The 18161-nt window shown below is 41.3% G+C and overlaps 1 protein-coding gene across 1 annotated transcript; it reads left to right on the forward strand.

Moving 5' to 3' along the window:
* Positions 1–8983: 8983 nt before the first annotated feature.
* LOC310935852 (Y+L amino acid transporter 2) lies at positions 8984–17735 on the forward strand (the record flags this gene model as incomplete). Its single annotated transcript, XM_083899827.1, has 11 exons — positions 8984–9112; positions 9537–9712; positions 9903–10045; positions 11232–11357; positions 12306–12450; positions 12672–12795; positions 14500–14603; positions 14718–14814; positions 14938–15087; positions 15960–16143; positions 17641–17735. The coding sequence occupies 11 exons, from the start codon at positions 8984–8986 to the stop codon at positions 17733–17735; spliced, it is 1473 nt and encodes a 490-aa protein (XP_083755953.1).
* Positions 17736–18161: the final 426 nt, after the last annotated feature.

Consider the following 18161-nt stretch of genomic DNA (forward strand, 5'->3'; position numbering starts at 1 on the left):
TGTTTGGTCTTCTACGCCAACTAAAGTGGATGTTGCAAACAATCTATAAGTTGTGATGCATGCATTAGAGTGTAGTTAATATTGCATGCCATTGCTAATTCTCCATCTTGTTTCAATCTCTAAGCTTTTCTATATTAAAAATATATAGCATATACAGTATGGAAGCACAGTTTTGTTTACCCCAATTTGTTCCACGATGAGTTTATCTATATCCTTCCTCTTTTCTTTTTGTTATCTTGGAAGAAAAACGCTCACTGTGAATTTAAATTGGAGCTCTGCTCTCTGATGCACGTCCTCTGAGATATTGCTTTTATATCCGTATTAGAAAAATACTGATTTCTCTGCAGTGGGGGTAAAAAAAAAAAATGAAATTGTAACTTTATTACTCCGGAGAGCAAATATCTTTTCCCTCTGTAAACGCTGTGGTAATAAGCTCACTCCCTGTGGATCAAACTCATAAAAGTGATAAACGATTCCTGGATGACGATCTGTGCATTCCCCCAGCAGCGAACACAGATTCAGGCACAGATTTTATATCAGAATATAAGATAAGGCAGATCATCGTTCATAGGCGACACCACACTCTAATGCCTCCACTCCAGCTGGCTGGTTCCAACCAGTCAGATCTGAAACCTGGCTTTTCAGGGACCTGCTGCTCTTGTCCCAGTCATAGACACACAGCCTGCAAACTGCACTTCCTCTTCCAATCCATCAGTGACAGCACAGATCATTTGTATCTACTGAACCTCCTCCTCCTCCTCTTCCACGAGCATCCCTCTTCCCCTGCAGCACATTCTGCATCACGTCTTCATTTCGCCTTTTCACTCTCCCATCTTCTGCCTATTTAGTCTCCCACGCACTCTGCATCCATTGGGAGCCCCAACAGCACTCTCTTCTCTCAGCCACAATCAAAAAAGTACAAAAGTGGAAGACATATGGAAGGTTATACACAAACATAAAACTATGACCTTGTTTATCACGGTGTTTACTGTCCTTCTGGGGTCTATAGCTTCACAGCAGCTTGGCAAAGGCTGTGTCAGGCTCTTGCAGGCCCTTTACTGCAGGCCCACATGGCAACTACATAATTACACAATTATGGCGTTATCACTGGAGCAGAATTGGCTGTTAAAGTCAAATGTTACTGCGCCCAGGTGAGCGGGGGCAGGTTCAATCATTCGAATGATGTGTTTTTGTCCCCGTGTGGAGATAAATGACTACAGATGACTTTCTATTAACTTAAAACACTAATCAAAGGTTTCTAAATCTCTGTGTGATGTTTTAAAAGCCAAACATGTCTATTGATTAATCAATCAGATGAAGGTCAGTGCGCCCAAACTGCTGAATGAATAAAATATTAAAACATCACAGATAAAACGTTGTCAAATTAGGAAACAGACAGACATAATTGAACAGATAATGAGTTAATTGCGCACCATCTCTGCTGGAATGACTGTCACTTCTTCCTCTCGGCTTATTTTAAAGAATAGTCATCCAAACCAGTAATGAGAGCTGCACTGATCAATGAGACGCGCTGATAAATCAGCATGAAATATGAGTCTTTGAGGCCCACGATGACAATAGTGATTCAGATGATAAATATGGGAAATGTTACTCATAATTTTGGAAATGACTCGTTGCTTAAAGATTGATGGTATTAGAATATGAGGCACTGTTGGCCCATGTGTACAAAGGAATTGATTTCGGAGCAACCGGCTGAATGACCACACCTAGATAAGACAAGACTGCAAATGTGGATCAGGTAAAGTGGTATAGAGGCCTTAATGCATATGGGAATGCGTCCGAGCACTAGTTTGCTTGTCTGAGGACTTACTAGTCCATTCAGTAGGATATGCTTTATAAGAGCTCCACAAATCTTCACATAGATACACATACATGTATACACAGGATTATTCTGCTGTATTCTAAAAGTATAATTGGAAAAGTCAAGGTATTTTGCATCTTATTATGAAGAATTTCCAGTAAAGAGTCCAAAATGAACTCGGTGGCCTGATGAGTGCTAACTGGCACGATGATGACTGCTCTCTTTCCGAGCGTCTGCTCCCATCTGCCCATCCCATTCTGCCCGTCCACAGCTCAGATCACAGAGCAGAGAGGAGGAGGAGGACGAGGAGGAGGAGGAGGAAGAAGAAGAGGGGGGGAATGAGTGTAACAGCTAGGGGTTTAGTTGCCGGTGTCCCTCAGCGCATTCGCCATGCAGGACTTTTACCGCTGTCTGTCTGCATGCACCTCCATCAATCAAGTGCCAAGTCGAGTAGAAAACAAACACTCTGTTCTCTCCCTTTCAAGCCTGTGCACACACTTATTTCAGAAGTGTTAGTTATCTATGGTTGGTCTTTTTCCACAAGCCCCTGAAGATCACACGAGACATTATAGGCCTCAAATAATATCAATAAGGCTATACAAAATATAGCCCAACATGTTTTCAGTAGAAATGAGGGTCCCTCCCACCTGCTATAATACATTTTTTTTTCTGCATCACTCTACTAAATAAACCCACCTACTGTGGCCTAATAATGAGGCATTAAATAAACACACATAGGCCACATTTGACAGTCGGTAATCCTCCTAACAGGATTAGAGACTTATAATCCTAAAACGACATTTCATCACCATGCAGTCACAGGATAAATCCTTCCATCGACTGGCAAAAGGATCTGAATAAGGATGCTCTGCTCCCCCCCCCTTGCTCAACCTCAAAAATGAATCTGCAGAAAAGCTTCTTTTTTTGGGGGGGGATAAGGACATTTCTCACAGTGAAGCATTTCACAGCTATATGAGAGCGGCGGGCTTGAGCAGAGGCACCGGGGATGATGTTGGGTGGGGTCGCTGCATTATGCTGCACGGGCTGTGAGTCAGGCAGAGAGAGGCAGGTGCGGCAGGCAGCGACTAAAATACTGCTGCTGCTTCTGCTGCTGCTGTGTAAGGGGGGAAAATGCAAAAAAAAACATCGCCTTAATTGTGTCCACATGGATCCATTTCTCCTTCATTCCCCTTGCTTTAATAAATCAAGATGCGTCACTGATGTGACAGATTGGATATAAATGATGCACACTGCTCATTATCCCCTGCCCCGCTGAGGACATATACATATATATGTATATAAAGAGTGTTTTAATAAGCAGGTAAATCTGGATTTTGCTGCAGAAAATGAAATAATAAAAACTTGCAGGGGAGTTTGACCGCTCCCTCTCATCATCATCATCATCATCATCATCCCTCAGCAGCCTTTTGTGCCATGGGTGTCGCCACAGCATCGCAGCAGCAGCATCCTCAGACCTGCGACGCCGCTATATCTCAGGGATATATACATTTATATATATATACATGAAGTGCAAAACTCACCGATTGCTGTCTTTGCCATTTTTGTTCGGTGGTGTCGGGGCGGGTTGGCCGGAGGAGTGTGCGTCGTTTTGCTGGATGCTGTATCTCAGGGTGGAGGAGCTGCTGGTAAGGCACTGAGTCAGCAGAGACGAGAGATGCTGGTGCGCCTGGTGGTCTGGTATAGGGCTGTGTGAAGCCAGCGCTAAATAACCAGGACGTGATCGGAAGTGTCCTAATCGGAACCTTCACAATAAAAGCAAAAGTAATAGTCATAATTAAAAACAACAACAATGGAGAATGACATGGGTGTGTCCTGGCCTGTGGGTCACATTGCGTTGAAGCTTATGTAGAAAGAAAAGATTAAAACCCCACACAAAAAATTATAATATTATTTATATTAGCGGTGGCACAATATGGTATTGGATTAAAATTGCCAGGTCACATGACACAAAAGAAAATAAAACTTTAATATATTTCTCTTAAATCTTTTTACCTTCAATTATTATTCCACCCTGTGTTTGCAATTTTAGTTTATTTTAAAGCTAAAAGAGGGTTTTAACCTCGTCATTCCGTAGCCTTTTCCTATTTTATTCCACCCCATGTTGCATTTTACTGTTTTATTTTCATCGTTTGTTTTATTTCAAAGTTAAAAAAGAGTATTTAATTTTTGACTTTTCCTTTTCATCTCATCCTGTTTTGTGTGTTATTGTTCTATTTGCATCGTTTCTTTTTAAATTTAAGTTATATTCCTTGTATTGTGAAGCGTGTTGAGCTGCAATTCTTGTATGAAAGGTGACATACAAATAGTGTTTATTATTTATTTATTTAGCAAAATCCAAACTCCTCAAGCCAAAACAGTTGCCTCCTGATCCACTGTATGCAGGGCGACCTACCCTCCCTTTTTCAGTCTGTGGAGCAGACAAGCTTCAGTGACGTGTTCTATTGTTTGCTCCTCTCCACAAGCACACAATGGGCTGCTGCTGCTGCCCCATTTGTGAAGACTGACCAAGCAGGGGCCATGTCTGTCCACTCCTGAATCCACTGAGGGTTGACCACTGTCTTCCTGGGAGGTTGTTGCCAAGGATGTGTTGAGTGGTTGACTGACAGCATACATGTTTGTTTGGACTGGATCCTTGGACTCCCACTCCGATTTCCAGGCTGACTGGGTGGTGAAGTCGGCAGAAGTGGTAACACAATCGGACACTGGAAAGCTACTGGAAAACATGTTTTTATAAACGTTTTGTAAATACTCATATAAAAAGAAGCACTATAATGTGTCCTGTTTGTCTATAGGGTGCAAGAAAGTCAGCGGGTAACATCGCAAGACCAGTGCCATGTTTTTTTAATGTTTGTTTTTCCCAAAACAGTGATATTTTCTATTTTTTGTCTGATTATCAGCTTATTTCTTATCTATATATTTTTTATTTATTTATCTTCAATACCACACACTTGACACTCGACACCCTAAATGTGACTTACAATGACGCACCATGCATTAAAGGACCTTATTTTGAAAGGTGTAAACCGGAAGTCTCGCAGCACAGTCTGACGCCGTTGACGCTGCTACAGTAATGAGCGTTTACGTGCACTGGGTACCACAGTCGCGCCTTGACGCGCCTCTCCAGTCAAAGGCCTGAACCAAACCACTGTCCATATGATTATAGCAGAGTTCAGACCCCACTTGAGAACAGTGGGTGTTTCCCCTCTTTGTTTCTCTATGGAGATGGCCGCGTTCCAAATCTACTGTCTGTCCATGGTGCTGAAAGGAAGAAGGAGTCTAGACTAGAGCAAGGGCACTTTGACAAAACACCCTTTTCTGATCATATACGGGTTTGATTGTTCCTTGTACTTCGTGTAAAATGACAACATTGTGGAGGATGAAGGCTGAAGCAGAGGAACTGGTTGCCCCAGTCTTTGTGTGGTTTATCTAATAACGGTAAAATAAGGGCCTCCTTAAAAAACTACATGTAAATACAAGTACAGGCTCACACCACATCGAATTATACCAGTTCTTATTTCTTTCACAATGCAGAAAATACTGGTGGTCAAGGATCTGGCAGATGATAAGGTGGAGCAGCAACCAGCAGGTGGCAGCAAATCTCAGGTTATAAAGGGTTGGAGAAAATAACTTCTTTCAAGACCCATTTGTTGTGTATGACTTGCTCATTTGACTGTTTTATAGTTTTCAGCCTAAATTGAAGGCTCCTGTTGGCAGTACAAGGATCGTCATCAACGTTTGACGGGAAAACAAACAACTGACTTCAGTTTCTTTACACAAAATATTCATGAACGATCACAAAATACTTCAAATGAATGAAGACTGGAAAAAAATACATTGCCTACCAACAGGAAATGCGTTGGTCAGTTATACTCAGTGGCGTGCACAGACATTTAGAAGGGCAGGGGCCAAAATGAAAAGGGCACCTACTGTGCCACCTTATGGCAGGCATGTGCTTTCAGACATACATGGATTAAGAGGAACCAAAGTGGGAGGACATTACTCTGCGTTACTCAGGCGGAAGTGAACAACACCGGCACTTTTTCTCTATGTTTCCTCCACTTCCCGCTTGTCTGAACAACAGCTGCAGCAACATTTCAGGTCCAAAAAACAATTTTTTTGTTTGTTGGTTTGAACGCGCTGGTCAGTTCAAAATCACAGAGACGGGCATTCTCTGTACAGCACTGAATATGATTTCTCCTAACGACACCCTTTGGTACATGTATGGGCAGTAGGGAACTCAATCTACCAAAATGGCACCCTTTTTGATTGGAAAGACGCCCAAGATGCAAGGGCATCTCATAGGGCACTTCAACTTTTCTCCACTAGAACGGCACTCCTTATTTAAAGTGTATATTAAAGACGGTGGTTGAATGACCTACCGAGTGCTACCAGCAGAGGGACATCCCTGTCAATCTTCAAGAAGCTCTTGAAGATCAAGATCTTTGCACCAGCAACCCCTGTGAGTGACTCTCACATGGGGGATAAAGTGGCCCTGTGCACGCCACTGGTCAAACTTATTAGTCAGTCATTATAGGTGTATTTCATTATTTTTATTTCAACTGCATACAACATTTTATTTAAAGGTGCCATATGTAAGAATGTGGCCAAAAACCGTTACTACATTCAAATAATAATAAAAAAAGAGGTCTTTTAGGTTTCGTTTTCTGACGTAACTGGCAACCCATTGATAGACGAGATTGGTAGACGGCGGTAGGTGGCGCCACATGCCAAAACACGATTTCAAAACATAAACTTGCAGTCTGCAAAATATTTTTTTTAATGCAAATATTTTGTCTGTACTGATGTTGTTGGTGAGTTCAGTTTGTTATATGAACATTATTCCTGAGTCTCTGTGACATTAGGAGGATTTTATGGCTAGTTGCTTTAGATGTATTACATAATGCACCTTTAAAAAGTGAGTCTAAAATAATCAGCCTTGTTGTTAGTATTTCACAATTGTTTGACATTTAATATTGGCGCTTTACCCTGGCCTCTGATTGGCTGGCTCTGCGGATGTTCGTTATTGAACCACAAACACTATCTTGACACATGTTAATGAGCCGGATACCTGCTTGACCGTATCACCGCTCCGTGTGTAGATCCGTCCGCTACAGTGCGCACTCATTAGCTAATCATAACGGTATACGTATATGATGGAGAGACAGTGTACCTGTATACCTGTAGCTGCCGTCGCTTTTATTCACCGTTAATGTAGATGTTATTGTACGTTTTTGTGTGTTATTTTCAACTCGGACTGGCAGCGGGTACTGCTGCTGCTGCTGCTGCTGCCACCCTGTCTCTGGTGGTTTATGAGGAGGAGCTACAGAAGCAGCCGGGGAACAAACAGGGAAACTTCACTGAGTTCCACTCACACACACAGAGAGAAGAGAGAAACGCGGGCTAACACTCAGCCTCTTCTTCCACGAGAACTCAAGAAGAGGCACCGCGGTGAACGGTAAATATAGTCTTTCTTCAGTCGTACATCTTGGAGGACATTCGTAGGTCAGGACGTGGTAGAGAGATGCTAATGTGCCCCACATGTGTGTGTGAGTCATATGACGTTAGCGTGTTCCTCAGCAGCAGCAGCAGCATCCTGTCTTCTGCGTTCACACGTGTAAGCTAGCTTCTGGCTGTTAAGTGCCACATTTCGCACGCTTGCCTCGGACACTTGTTAAATGGACAACAGTGTTTGGTTATTTGGTTTTAATGTTAACGTGAAACACGCTCCTGTCAGTCTTCCTTGGGCATACTTGTCCCATGCTAATGCTCTTACCAATTCCACTGGTGCTACATCAGTGACCGCATCTGAGCGGAATGACACCAAACGGCTGTTCGTAAAGTCAAATAGTCATTATAAATTAATTATGATAATAGTTAAATGCTCATTGTTGACGTACTGTGTACATACTGAGCTGAGACAATGTGACCTCAATGTAGTTAACTGTGCACATCTCCATCCTGTTTGCAGTCAGCAAGTTAGCCCGCATTAAAAGAACAAACCGTTTCTTCAAACTTAAATCGAGTTCTATCTTTTCTCTCTGTTCCCTTTTCTTCTAAAAATAATAATAAAAAAACAAAACAAGAAGGTGCCATCGTGGAGATTATAATCCTTAAATCCTTAAGTCTTAAATAAACTAATGACACACAGACCAGATGCTAGCTAATCATTTCATTGGTGCCATAATAGGACACACAGCATGTCCCTCAAAAGGTCATTCCCCCTGTGTTACTGTAGAGATAATAAATAAATAAATGACCAATCAAGGATACAGGCAATGTATTTCTGCCTCTTAAAATCATTTATACAGTGCCAAATGTCTGCAAGTATTAAGGAGTAGTTAAAGTTGTTGTTTTCTAAAAAAAAGATGGAGTTGTATGTGGAATAGCCATGTTGGGACACTACTGTTGGGACAGTAGAGGAGACAGATTTTTAGCTGCATAACAAATGGCACGTCTTGCATAACCAGTGCCTGCTCAACTCTATCGTATAGTTGGAATGTGTTTGCTGATTTCTCTTGCTGTTAAACAACCTCTCCTGGCTGGACACTGACGTTTATTGACCTGCCCACTGTCTCACAAAGCAATAGAGAATATCAGCACTTAATCTCACAGAAGCTGATGGACTACAGAGTCACACCTGTGGATAAACAACCACTGTGTGCCGTAATCTAAAATGTTCTCAATGGACTCTGGTATGATGAATGAGCAGTTTACAAACCTCAGTGGAAAAGGCTGACTCTCTAAGAACATATTCATAAGATATCTTAAACCTGAGCACGTTTGTTTCCCCACTGAGTGTATATGTCCCAGGCTTCGAGGGTTTATACCGATAACACTGAAAAAAGGTCACTTGTTAATGCTTTATCTACTGTAATGTATGTACGTTTGTAAGACGATATGTTCCAGTTTTTCTTGCAGATTATCGTGCCAGTGACCAACTACTTGATTTCAACAATGGCTTTTGTAGGATAGACAGGTTTTACTTCTCAGTGACACGCCCATATCATTATCTCATCTTTTTTCTTGGTTCATGTTTCATCACCCTGTCTATGGCCTGTGGTGCGACCAGGAATCGGCCAGTCCCCTTCGTCACGTCACGCCACGTCACCGTCCAGTTGAGTCTGAAGCCTGTAAATCAGAATGGGTGCCGAGGGAGACACAGCATCTGAGGGCGGTAGTGTCCGGCTGCAGCAGGAGATTTCCCTCCTCCATGGTGTATGTCTCATTGTGGGAAACATGATTGGCTCGGGCATCTTTGTCTCACCTAAGGTAGAAGCCTCTGAAAAATTGTATTGGACCGATTTAAATGTATTTCAAGACTGATGAATTATTGTTTTGATCGCAAAATGTATGCTGCTGTTAAGCATTTAAGATAATCCTTCCCACAGCAGGGAAGTTGGTTACAGCAGCAGAAATATAACATTGGTTTGTCTGATTGGCATTGTTCAATGCAACTTTATTTATTGCTATGGGGACAGTTTGTTGCAGAGCAGCCTGGAATTCATGTACAAAACATTTAATCATGTAAACAAATAAATGGCTAAATAGTCAAGAGCTGGAGCTTATTGTGTTGTAAAATGAAAACTACACCAAACATATTATTTTAGTTCTCATGATTTGTGCTGCCTTTCATGTGTCTTGTATACAGTACATGTATTTTGTTTTAACTGTATACACATTCTTTACCCTTCAGGGCGTCCTGATGTACACTGGCTCATTTGGCCTGTCCCTGGTGGTGTGGGCCATTGGAGGGGTATTTTCTGTGTTTGGGGCATTATGTTATGCTGAGCTGGGGACAACCATACATAAATCTGGGGCGTCTTACGCCTATATCCTGGAGGCCTTTGGCGGTTTCTTAGCTTTTATTAGGTATGCAGTTTCACTCTTATGTGTTCATTGTCTTTTAACATATATTCCTTGCTTCTCAAGCATGTACAATACTTGGAACGGTAGTTTGCCCAAAATATTCACCATTGATCACTGTTGTTTTACTAAATTGTAGCTGGTACATTCATATGCTTTGTGGTGATAAATATGTAACAATACCTTTTTTTTATAGACTGTGGACATCACTGTTGATAGTAGAGCCAGCCTGTCAGGCAGTGATAGCCCTGACCTTCTCCAACTACCTCGTCCAGCCTTTCTACCCTAGCTGTATAGCCCCATATGATGCTGTCCGTCTCATTGCTGCTGCCATCATATGTAAGTTTACACCTGTACTTAATGCAGTTGCATTCTCTATTTAAGCTGCTGTTAATTGGAGTGTTGGAGGACATGGGCCCACACAGGTTTTCGTGTTCGTTTTGGGAGTTGGGGTTTGTTCCCCATCATGCACTAGCCATGACCATGTACAAATCATGGGTGAAGGGTTGGGTATATATTGCTTCTAATTTGGTATAAGTGCTTTGGTGGCCCTCACAGCACATGATAATATTTAGAATATTCATGTTTTGCTTTTCAACCTATACAACCTGTTTGGTTTGTTTACTTTACAGATCTGTAGGCAAATAGTTTGTGTGAAAGTCGTGCATGCATGATGATGTTGTTTGATCAACAGGGCAAACTGCACGCTAGAGGTTATGGATAGTTTTTTTTTTTCTTCTTCTTCTTTCTTGTTGAGTCAATTATCGGTTCAAAGCCCCATCTGGTCAAGGGCTTGGGTGCCCCTGAGTAGGGATGTCACAATTAACCGGTTTTACATCAAGGTCGGCTAACTGCAAGAATTTGAAGGATTGCGGTGGTTGATGTAGAGGGAAATCACTCAGGGAAGTAGTAATCCTTTACACCCATCCAGAAAACACATGAAGTCTGCATGTAAAGAAATGACCATGGTGTCCTAGTTAACGATGGGCATCAGATCTGCAGAGCCTATCACTGAAATGTTGCTGCTAATGGTTGCAGCGCGTCCAGCGTGTCCCAAAATCTTTGGGATAACCATCCTTCTTTGAATGCTCAAATAAAAAAAAAAACTTAATTGTTAAAATGTACTGAACTGACCCAAAGCTGTGTAACTCCTCAGGAGTAAATAATCACCCAAGTTCACAGAGAGTTTAGACGGACACATGGAGGGGAGGGGGAGGGACTCTGTCAGGTAGAAAAAAAAAAAGTGAAAGTTCTCTGTCATATGATATCTCACATCCAAAAGGTAGTTCTCTATGTAATCACAAATTATATAGTACTAGTGCAGTGCCCATCGGAAGTATGTATTCCTATAGTGGGGGCTGAAGAAGATTTTTCTTCTTGCTTTATAGATAGATAGATATCATTCATGTGAACTCAACTGTGCTCTTTCTTTCCCTTTTCTTTTTCCTCCATAAAATTATATACACCAGAAAGTAGGTTGCTTGACATTGGCTTAATTGCCGTTTTCTCAATTTGTCTCTGTCAGGTCTGTTGACTTATGTGAACTGTATGAAAGTGAAATGGGGAGCCATCCTTCAGGTCATCTCCACTGTAGCCAAGGTCTTAGCTCTCATCGTCATCATTATTGCTGGCTTGGTGAAGCTGGCACAAGGTAGGAACAACTGCATTTTCACTTTCCAATTGTTTGTATGATTTATAGCACTGCTGTTCAGGAATGAATCAGTTTCAGTGGATGATGTTATGCAATATTATGATGATGATGATGATTTAGGAGAACTGAAACAGTGATATTTTATAGCAGTTATTTTAATATTATATTTAATATTATTATTTTTTAATGTTAATAACATATTCGTTTATAAAACCATTAATATGCTTATGTTTTGGACAGCACACTATCATTGACTCTTATACTAAACGAAAACCAAACTCTAATTAATTCAATAAATGTATTTACTTGAAGGAGCTTTATGCCCAGACTAGATCAATACATTTATTAATGTCTTATTTATCCGTTTCCTGTCACAGTTTTAATGTGGGAACCATTTCAGACAGTATTCATCAACAGATGGCAAATCTTATAACTAACTAAAAGCTACTATTAACTTGTAATGGTTGTAAAATTGAAGTGGCTTTGTGCTAGCATAACACACCTGAAAGCTAAACTGTCAGCTGTGAACTTTAGCTCAGTTGTTTATTGAAATTGCTTGTATTTCCTCCTTTGGAAGCAAAACTGCTATTGCACTTGAGGCAACAGTTGTTGGTTGCATAATTTCTGGTGGAATATAATCAGACTTTTGAACGTTTAGCTCTTTCCACTAGGACTCAGTAGGAGAGGGTCTGTGTTTGTGTCAGTTTGCAACTTATGTGTGACAGACAGATAGCAAACCGCCTCGCCTCCTGAACAAACGGGCAGCAGGCTGGGGCTGAGACACACACAGATCTCTAATCTCTCTCTCATTTAAAAAAAAAAATACAGTTTGCAGCACTGTTGGAGACTGTATATGAAATAATACTTGAGTCTATAAAGTTTTTGTAAGTGGCTAAAACTTGAACCGTTGTTCCCGTGTTAATAAACCCATGTTTTTTGTTGTTGTAGGTTTTGACCAGAACTTTGAAGACTCTTTCAAAGGGTCCAAGCTGAATCCTGGTGACATGGCTTTGGCCCTTTATTCAGCACTGTACTCCTACTCAGGCTGGGACACACTCAACTTCATCACAGAGGAAATCAAGAACCCAAAGAGGTTTGGAGAGCGATATTTTCCAAAGACGTTCCACATCAAGCAGAATTGTTTTTCATTCCTCTTTATCATTTATTTAAATTCATAACTTGAGTAAAGTTTCTTGATTGTGAAGAATATCATTGTATATCTGCCTCTCAATCAGTAGAAACGTGTGTTCACTCTTCGTATCAAACTGAGTGTTTTTAAGTCAATGTAATCTACTTTCTCTTTTGATGTTGTAGGAATCTTCCCTTATCCATCGCTATCTCGATGCCTATTGTCACTGTGATCTACATCTTGACCAACGTAGCTTATTATGTGGTGATGGATGCAGACAAAGTACTCAACAGTGAAGCCGTTGCTGTGGTGAGTGTCTGAAGATCATGAACTCACAGTGCAGTCGTCGTACGCAGTAAAAACCTGTCTATGGGTTATAAAGCTAATTAGTACATCACAGGACTTGACAGCATCTGCTCAGTCTCTCAGGAGCAGCAGGTCTCATTTTTCCTTCCTGTCTCCTGCAGTCATCTCTTTCAGTCTGGCTGAATGCCACTTGCACTAATATCTGGTTCGGCACTCGCTCTCGGTTATTTGGGACTGTAGGAGTCGAGATGATGACAGGAACCTCATTTAGCTAAAGAGGTTAGCGCGCCACACAGGAACATGGGAAGCTGATGTGCTCAGTGCAGAGTTGTATTTAGGCTTGTTGTCAATGGTATTTGATTATCTTTTTTGTTGGGAGTATTTAGTTTAATGCTTCCAGTGATTCCATTTAACAGTGTACTGGGTCTGTGTGCTATTGAATTTACAACGGAGTGATACAGCAAGTATTTTCATGTTTTCATTACTAGATGTCAGATAAGTTTTTGATGTACATTTGCTTTTAGTGAATGATGACCTTTCAGTATTGAGTTGGGCTTTTTACTCATAGAATGCTATCATCTGTAGCTAACCTTATAGCACTTGGCAAAATCTTTTTCAAGGCATTTTGTCTGTGCTGGAGACTTTTTTCTGAAATCACACTATATCTAATGTGATTGGTTTCGTTCAAGTTTCCTCCAAAATCAGATATTCAAAGAACTTTTTCTATTATAATCTACGCCATCCTGGACTGCTGTACATTATCTTCATTTTGTGTGATTTAATATCACCTAATACATCATTCATAATTGTGGACTAGCATTAGCTATAAGTTATGGTTATTGAATTGGTTAATATAAAAGGCCTGCTTTGATACTTTATTGTTTGAAATATCGCCTCATGTGGTCAAAAGCAGAGTGTTTATCAGAGCTGTTTCCTCACAGGGGACAGTGCCCATTCTATTGAGTGTCTTGCCCCCAAAAGATGGGTTTAAGGGAAAACTTAAATGTTTACAATTAGTTTAGATTGAATAGTACGCTGACAACACATGTTTCTCTCATCTCTCTCCGCTTCATTTGTGTCTCTGTGGCTGCCAGGCCCTGAGTGGCCAATCGGGAGAATTCCCTGTGGGACACTTACCTGCTGTGCCTGGGCTCTGGTTGGAAACTATGTAGAGTGCATGTGATGTTTTACATTGCACAGTTGTGACACAGCAGTGCAGCTTCAGGATTGGAACTGAGGGGAGCATACGCACACACACCCCTCCAACACCGATAAATTGGGCCAGTGCATACGCCACAGCTGCGGAGTTACGAGTGGTCATGTGACGTTGCAATTTAAAGGAGGAGACCAGAGACTGAAAAAGACCAGAGGGGGTGGAAAGGCAGGGCTTGAGAGAAAGAGGGGCCTGGAGGATGATGTGGTCAAATGTAGCACGTATACCAACTTGTATTTATGCGCTATATAACAGCGAGTCAAGAAAAAGAGAAACGATGATTGGCCCAAGCCTTTAAGCAGCTTTAAACTTTAACTCCATCTCGGAGTGCTTGACTATTATTGATACAAATGTAACACTAAATCGGTTTATGAGCTGCAATTTGCAAGTTTGTCTGCCAAGTTAATGGTAACACACATTTTTTTTTTCTTATTGCTGGCATAAAGTATAATCAGGATGTGAAATGCAAACACTTTGTTTAAATGTTTCTGCAGACTTTTGCAGACGAGGCGCTGGGCTGGGCTCGTTGGCTGATCCCTCTGGCTGTGGCCATTTCTTGTTACGGAGGCCTCAACTCCTCTATCATTGCTGCTTCCAGGTCAGTAAACACACTTCAATAACGTGACCCCGTTTTAGCAGTGCAGAGTTGCTTCATTAATTGACCCTTTAGTCTACAAAAATACTCTTAATCTTAATTTATGTTCTGCTGCAGGTTGTTTTTCGTTGGTTCCAGAGAAGGCCACCTACCTAATGCCCTGTGCATGATCCACATCAAGCGTTACACTCCGATTCCTGCCTTGCTTTTCAATGTAGGTATCGCTTATTTTAGTGGGTTTTGAAGACATACTTCCTTCAATTGATGAATTGGTGTCCTCCAGATTACTGACTGAATGCATGTTATTTTTCTTTAACAAACACTCTTCTCTTTCCAGGGTGCCATGTCTCTGTTGTTCCTGTCTGTGCCTGACGTTTTCCAGTTGATCAACTATTTCAGTTTTAACTACTGGTTGTTTATCGGCCTCTCTATTGCCAGTCTGATCTACCTTCGTTTCAAAGCTCCTGACCTGCCCCGACCTGTCAAGGTAAATAAAAAAAGAGGAAGTTTGAATGTCGGTGTGTATTTTTTTTAACCGTCACTTTACCTATGAGTGGAACTGAGCAATAGTCAGGGGAAGAAAAACATCTCACAGCAGTAGGTCAATGTCAGAGCATAGAGAGCAAATTCATCGTCAGTCACCTTGAGGAACTTCCTTTACATTTTACCAGACATGTTTCCAGAGTGGTGTTTTTATGTCATGGTTGAAAGAGGATGGATGGGTTTTTGGCTTCAACTTGTGATTGCACAGGGTAATGTCTGTAGGAAAAGAATATAGTGATTCATTAAAATACTGGTTCTGTAAGCTTCAGCTCCTGAACTGCAGTAATTTATCTTTGTAGCTGGAGGCTACATGTTTTGAAATTGAGAGGCTGAGGCCTTCTTGTGTCTCGTCTTAGCTGAACAGCCATAAAGATACTTATCATAGTTATTGTAATGTAATCAGAACAAGACTTTCTTTATGGTTGTTCATGTAAAAGGTGATAACCCTCCTCTTTAGTGCCATGTCATTCAGTGTCGGATACCAGATGTTATATTTTTGCTTATATTTGACATAACTGAGTGGTATGTGTTTATTGTATAGAAGAACCGAGGTGGAGCCTTGGATCTGATAAGTAAGATTTAAGCGATCCAATAGTACAAAATGAAAACTGTTCCTGGAAATGGAAAGTGACTGACACAATTGATTGCACAACTGTCATTGTCAATGTTTTATTTGATTTGTGTGACTGTGATTAGTCAGAGGACTGACTGTCTTGGGCTTGTGGTTTATATTGGTATTTGTTTATGTAATCGTTTTAATCTTGCTACATTTCTCCCCCTCTGTCTGTTTGTCTGCCTTCTACCTCACTCCTGCAGCTCTCTCTGTTCTTCCCAATCACTTACTGCATATGCACTGTATTCCTGGTGGTCGTGCCTCTCTACAGCGACACCATCAACTCTCTGGTCGGAATTGCTGTGGCGCTGTCTGGCGTACCCGTCTACTACTTCTGCCTCCACTTGCCACAAAGCTCCAGACCAGCCTTCCTCAGCAAAATACTAAGTAAGAGTCTTCAGGTGATATTGTGATGCATGTCCTTGTGGGGGTTTTGTCAGCATAGTGGTCTTGTAAATAGTTTCTGACTGATGTATACATCATACAGATAAAATGGTATTGCGTCAACTGAAGTTCCCATGAGGATAGAAGCCTCATTGTGCAGTTCACAAAAGCGCAGTTATTTACTGTAAGTACAGTACATTTCTGTGTTAAATAGCTTACCAATCTTTCTTACGCTGTATACCCTTGCGCACAAGTGACTCTTATTGTTAGATAAGTAAGCGCTTAAGAGGGATTGGGAATTTTTAGTGTTTTAAAGTTCAATGTACACTCACACTATTAATGAATCTGTATCTCTGACATGCACTCACTGTGCTGCTGTACCCTATGTACTTTAAGGTGTGACTTCAGATATGGTATTCTGTATACAGTGCCTTGGTTAGAACTTGGAGTGGTTATGAGTCACTGTTTCATTACTTTTCTATTATTCTCCTCTGGCATCAATAACACATGTTCTCCCAGAGAACTGCTGCTCACTGGATGTTTCCTCTTTAATTCACTCCATTAAACCCCAGAGATTTTTTTTTTATTTATTTTTTTAAACCAAGGCCTTTTATTTAGGCAAAGTGGCACACTGAATAGGTTTTGGCTTTTTGTTATAAGAACTCTACATCACGCCAACAGTTTCATGTTGCATTCAGTTCACAACAACACAGAGAGTAAAGGCATGTGGCCTATTTTCAAGGAAAGAAATACATTTAATAATGAGTAGGTCATATGTAGTGCAATTGATAAGAGTTAACCATGAAGCTCATTGTTGTAAGAGTGCAGCAGCACCTTGTGTGTGCGCAAGCATGTGTCCTGTGAAACCTGTGAAGCTGGTGACCGGGCAGAGCAAATGCTACCAGAGTTACTTGGGACACAAATGTGTTTAGTTCTTGGCCTGTGGGTTGAAGTAAATGCCCAGACTCCTCCAGAGAGCAGAGTGTCTGTGTAGCAGCTATAGCTCCAGCCCTGGATGTGGATCTCCCCTGTGCTTTCCAACCACATACTGTAGCCAAACGGGAACTTTAACACTGGGTTGGCTAAGTTTGGTAGCATAGCATACATGTACTTGTCTTTAATTAACGTAAAAATAAATTCTTCCTTCCATTATGGATAAAAATAGTATATTTCCGCCTTCTTTTGCATCGCCTTAACCAGTGAGGAAGGCTTCCCTCTCTCCTTGGTCAAAAATAATTGTAATAATAGTATGACGGTGCTGCAGCTTGTTCATCATTTTTGGGATCTACAGGAAAAAATCCAAAGATCAGCATGTTGTTCATGAATGACAGGTTTGGCGACTCCTACTGTACGTTAACATGTACCGAAAGTGGCCTGTGTGAGGCCCCCTGGCAATTCTGTGGAGTTCATCCTAAAACCATAAAGGTTTATCAGATGTCTGTTTTTCCATTTCCATTAAGATCATGTATTTTCTTCCCCCTCTTTCTACTGTCATTACAGATAAGATCTCTGTTATCACCCAAAAGCTGTGCATGTGTTGTCCGGCCTCGACCGACATCGACCTGGACAACATCGAACCTGAAAAGATGGAATGATGGAAGCGAATGATGGAGGGACTCTGAAGGGTTAAAGAACTAAGAGAGATGATGAAACGAAGAAAGAAGCTGTGGGCAATCAGCATTTAGACGAGTAAGACTTGAATGGATTTAAAAGAGAACATTTGCCACACCTCTGCTCCTCTCACGAACATGCCGACACGAATGAGAGAAAGATTGAATTTGATTTGTACACGATGACCCTCCAGCTCACAGCACTGTTTGAGCTGCACTTTCACATGGTGGCACAAGACGCAGGGTTGGTTGCACACTGCCCATACACTGCAACAAACACACACACACACGCACATAAGCTAACCAGTGGCCTTAGAGTGACACTGCAACACACAGAAATGGATGACCCGGGTCAGAGTGAGTTGACTGGGGATTGACTCATGCATAGGAGGTTGTGTAGGAGTCGATGCA

The sequence above is a fragment of the Microchirus variegatus genome, assembly GCF_963457635.1.
Source record: "Microchirus variegatus genome assembly, chromosome: 13".
NCBI lineage: Eukaryota > Metazoa > Chordata > Actinopteri > Pleuronectiformes > Soleidae > Microchirus > Microchirus variegatus.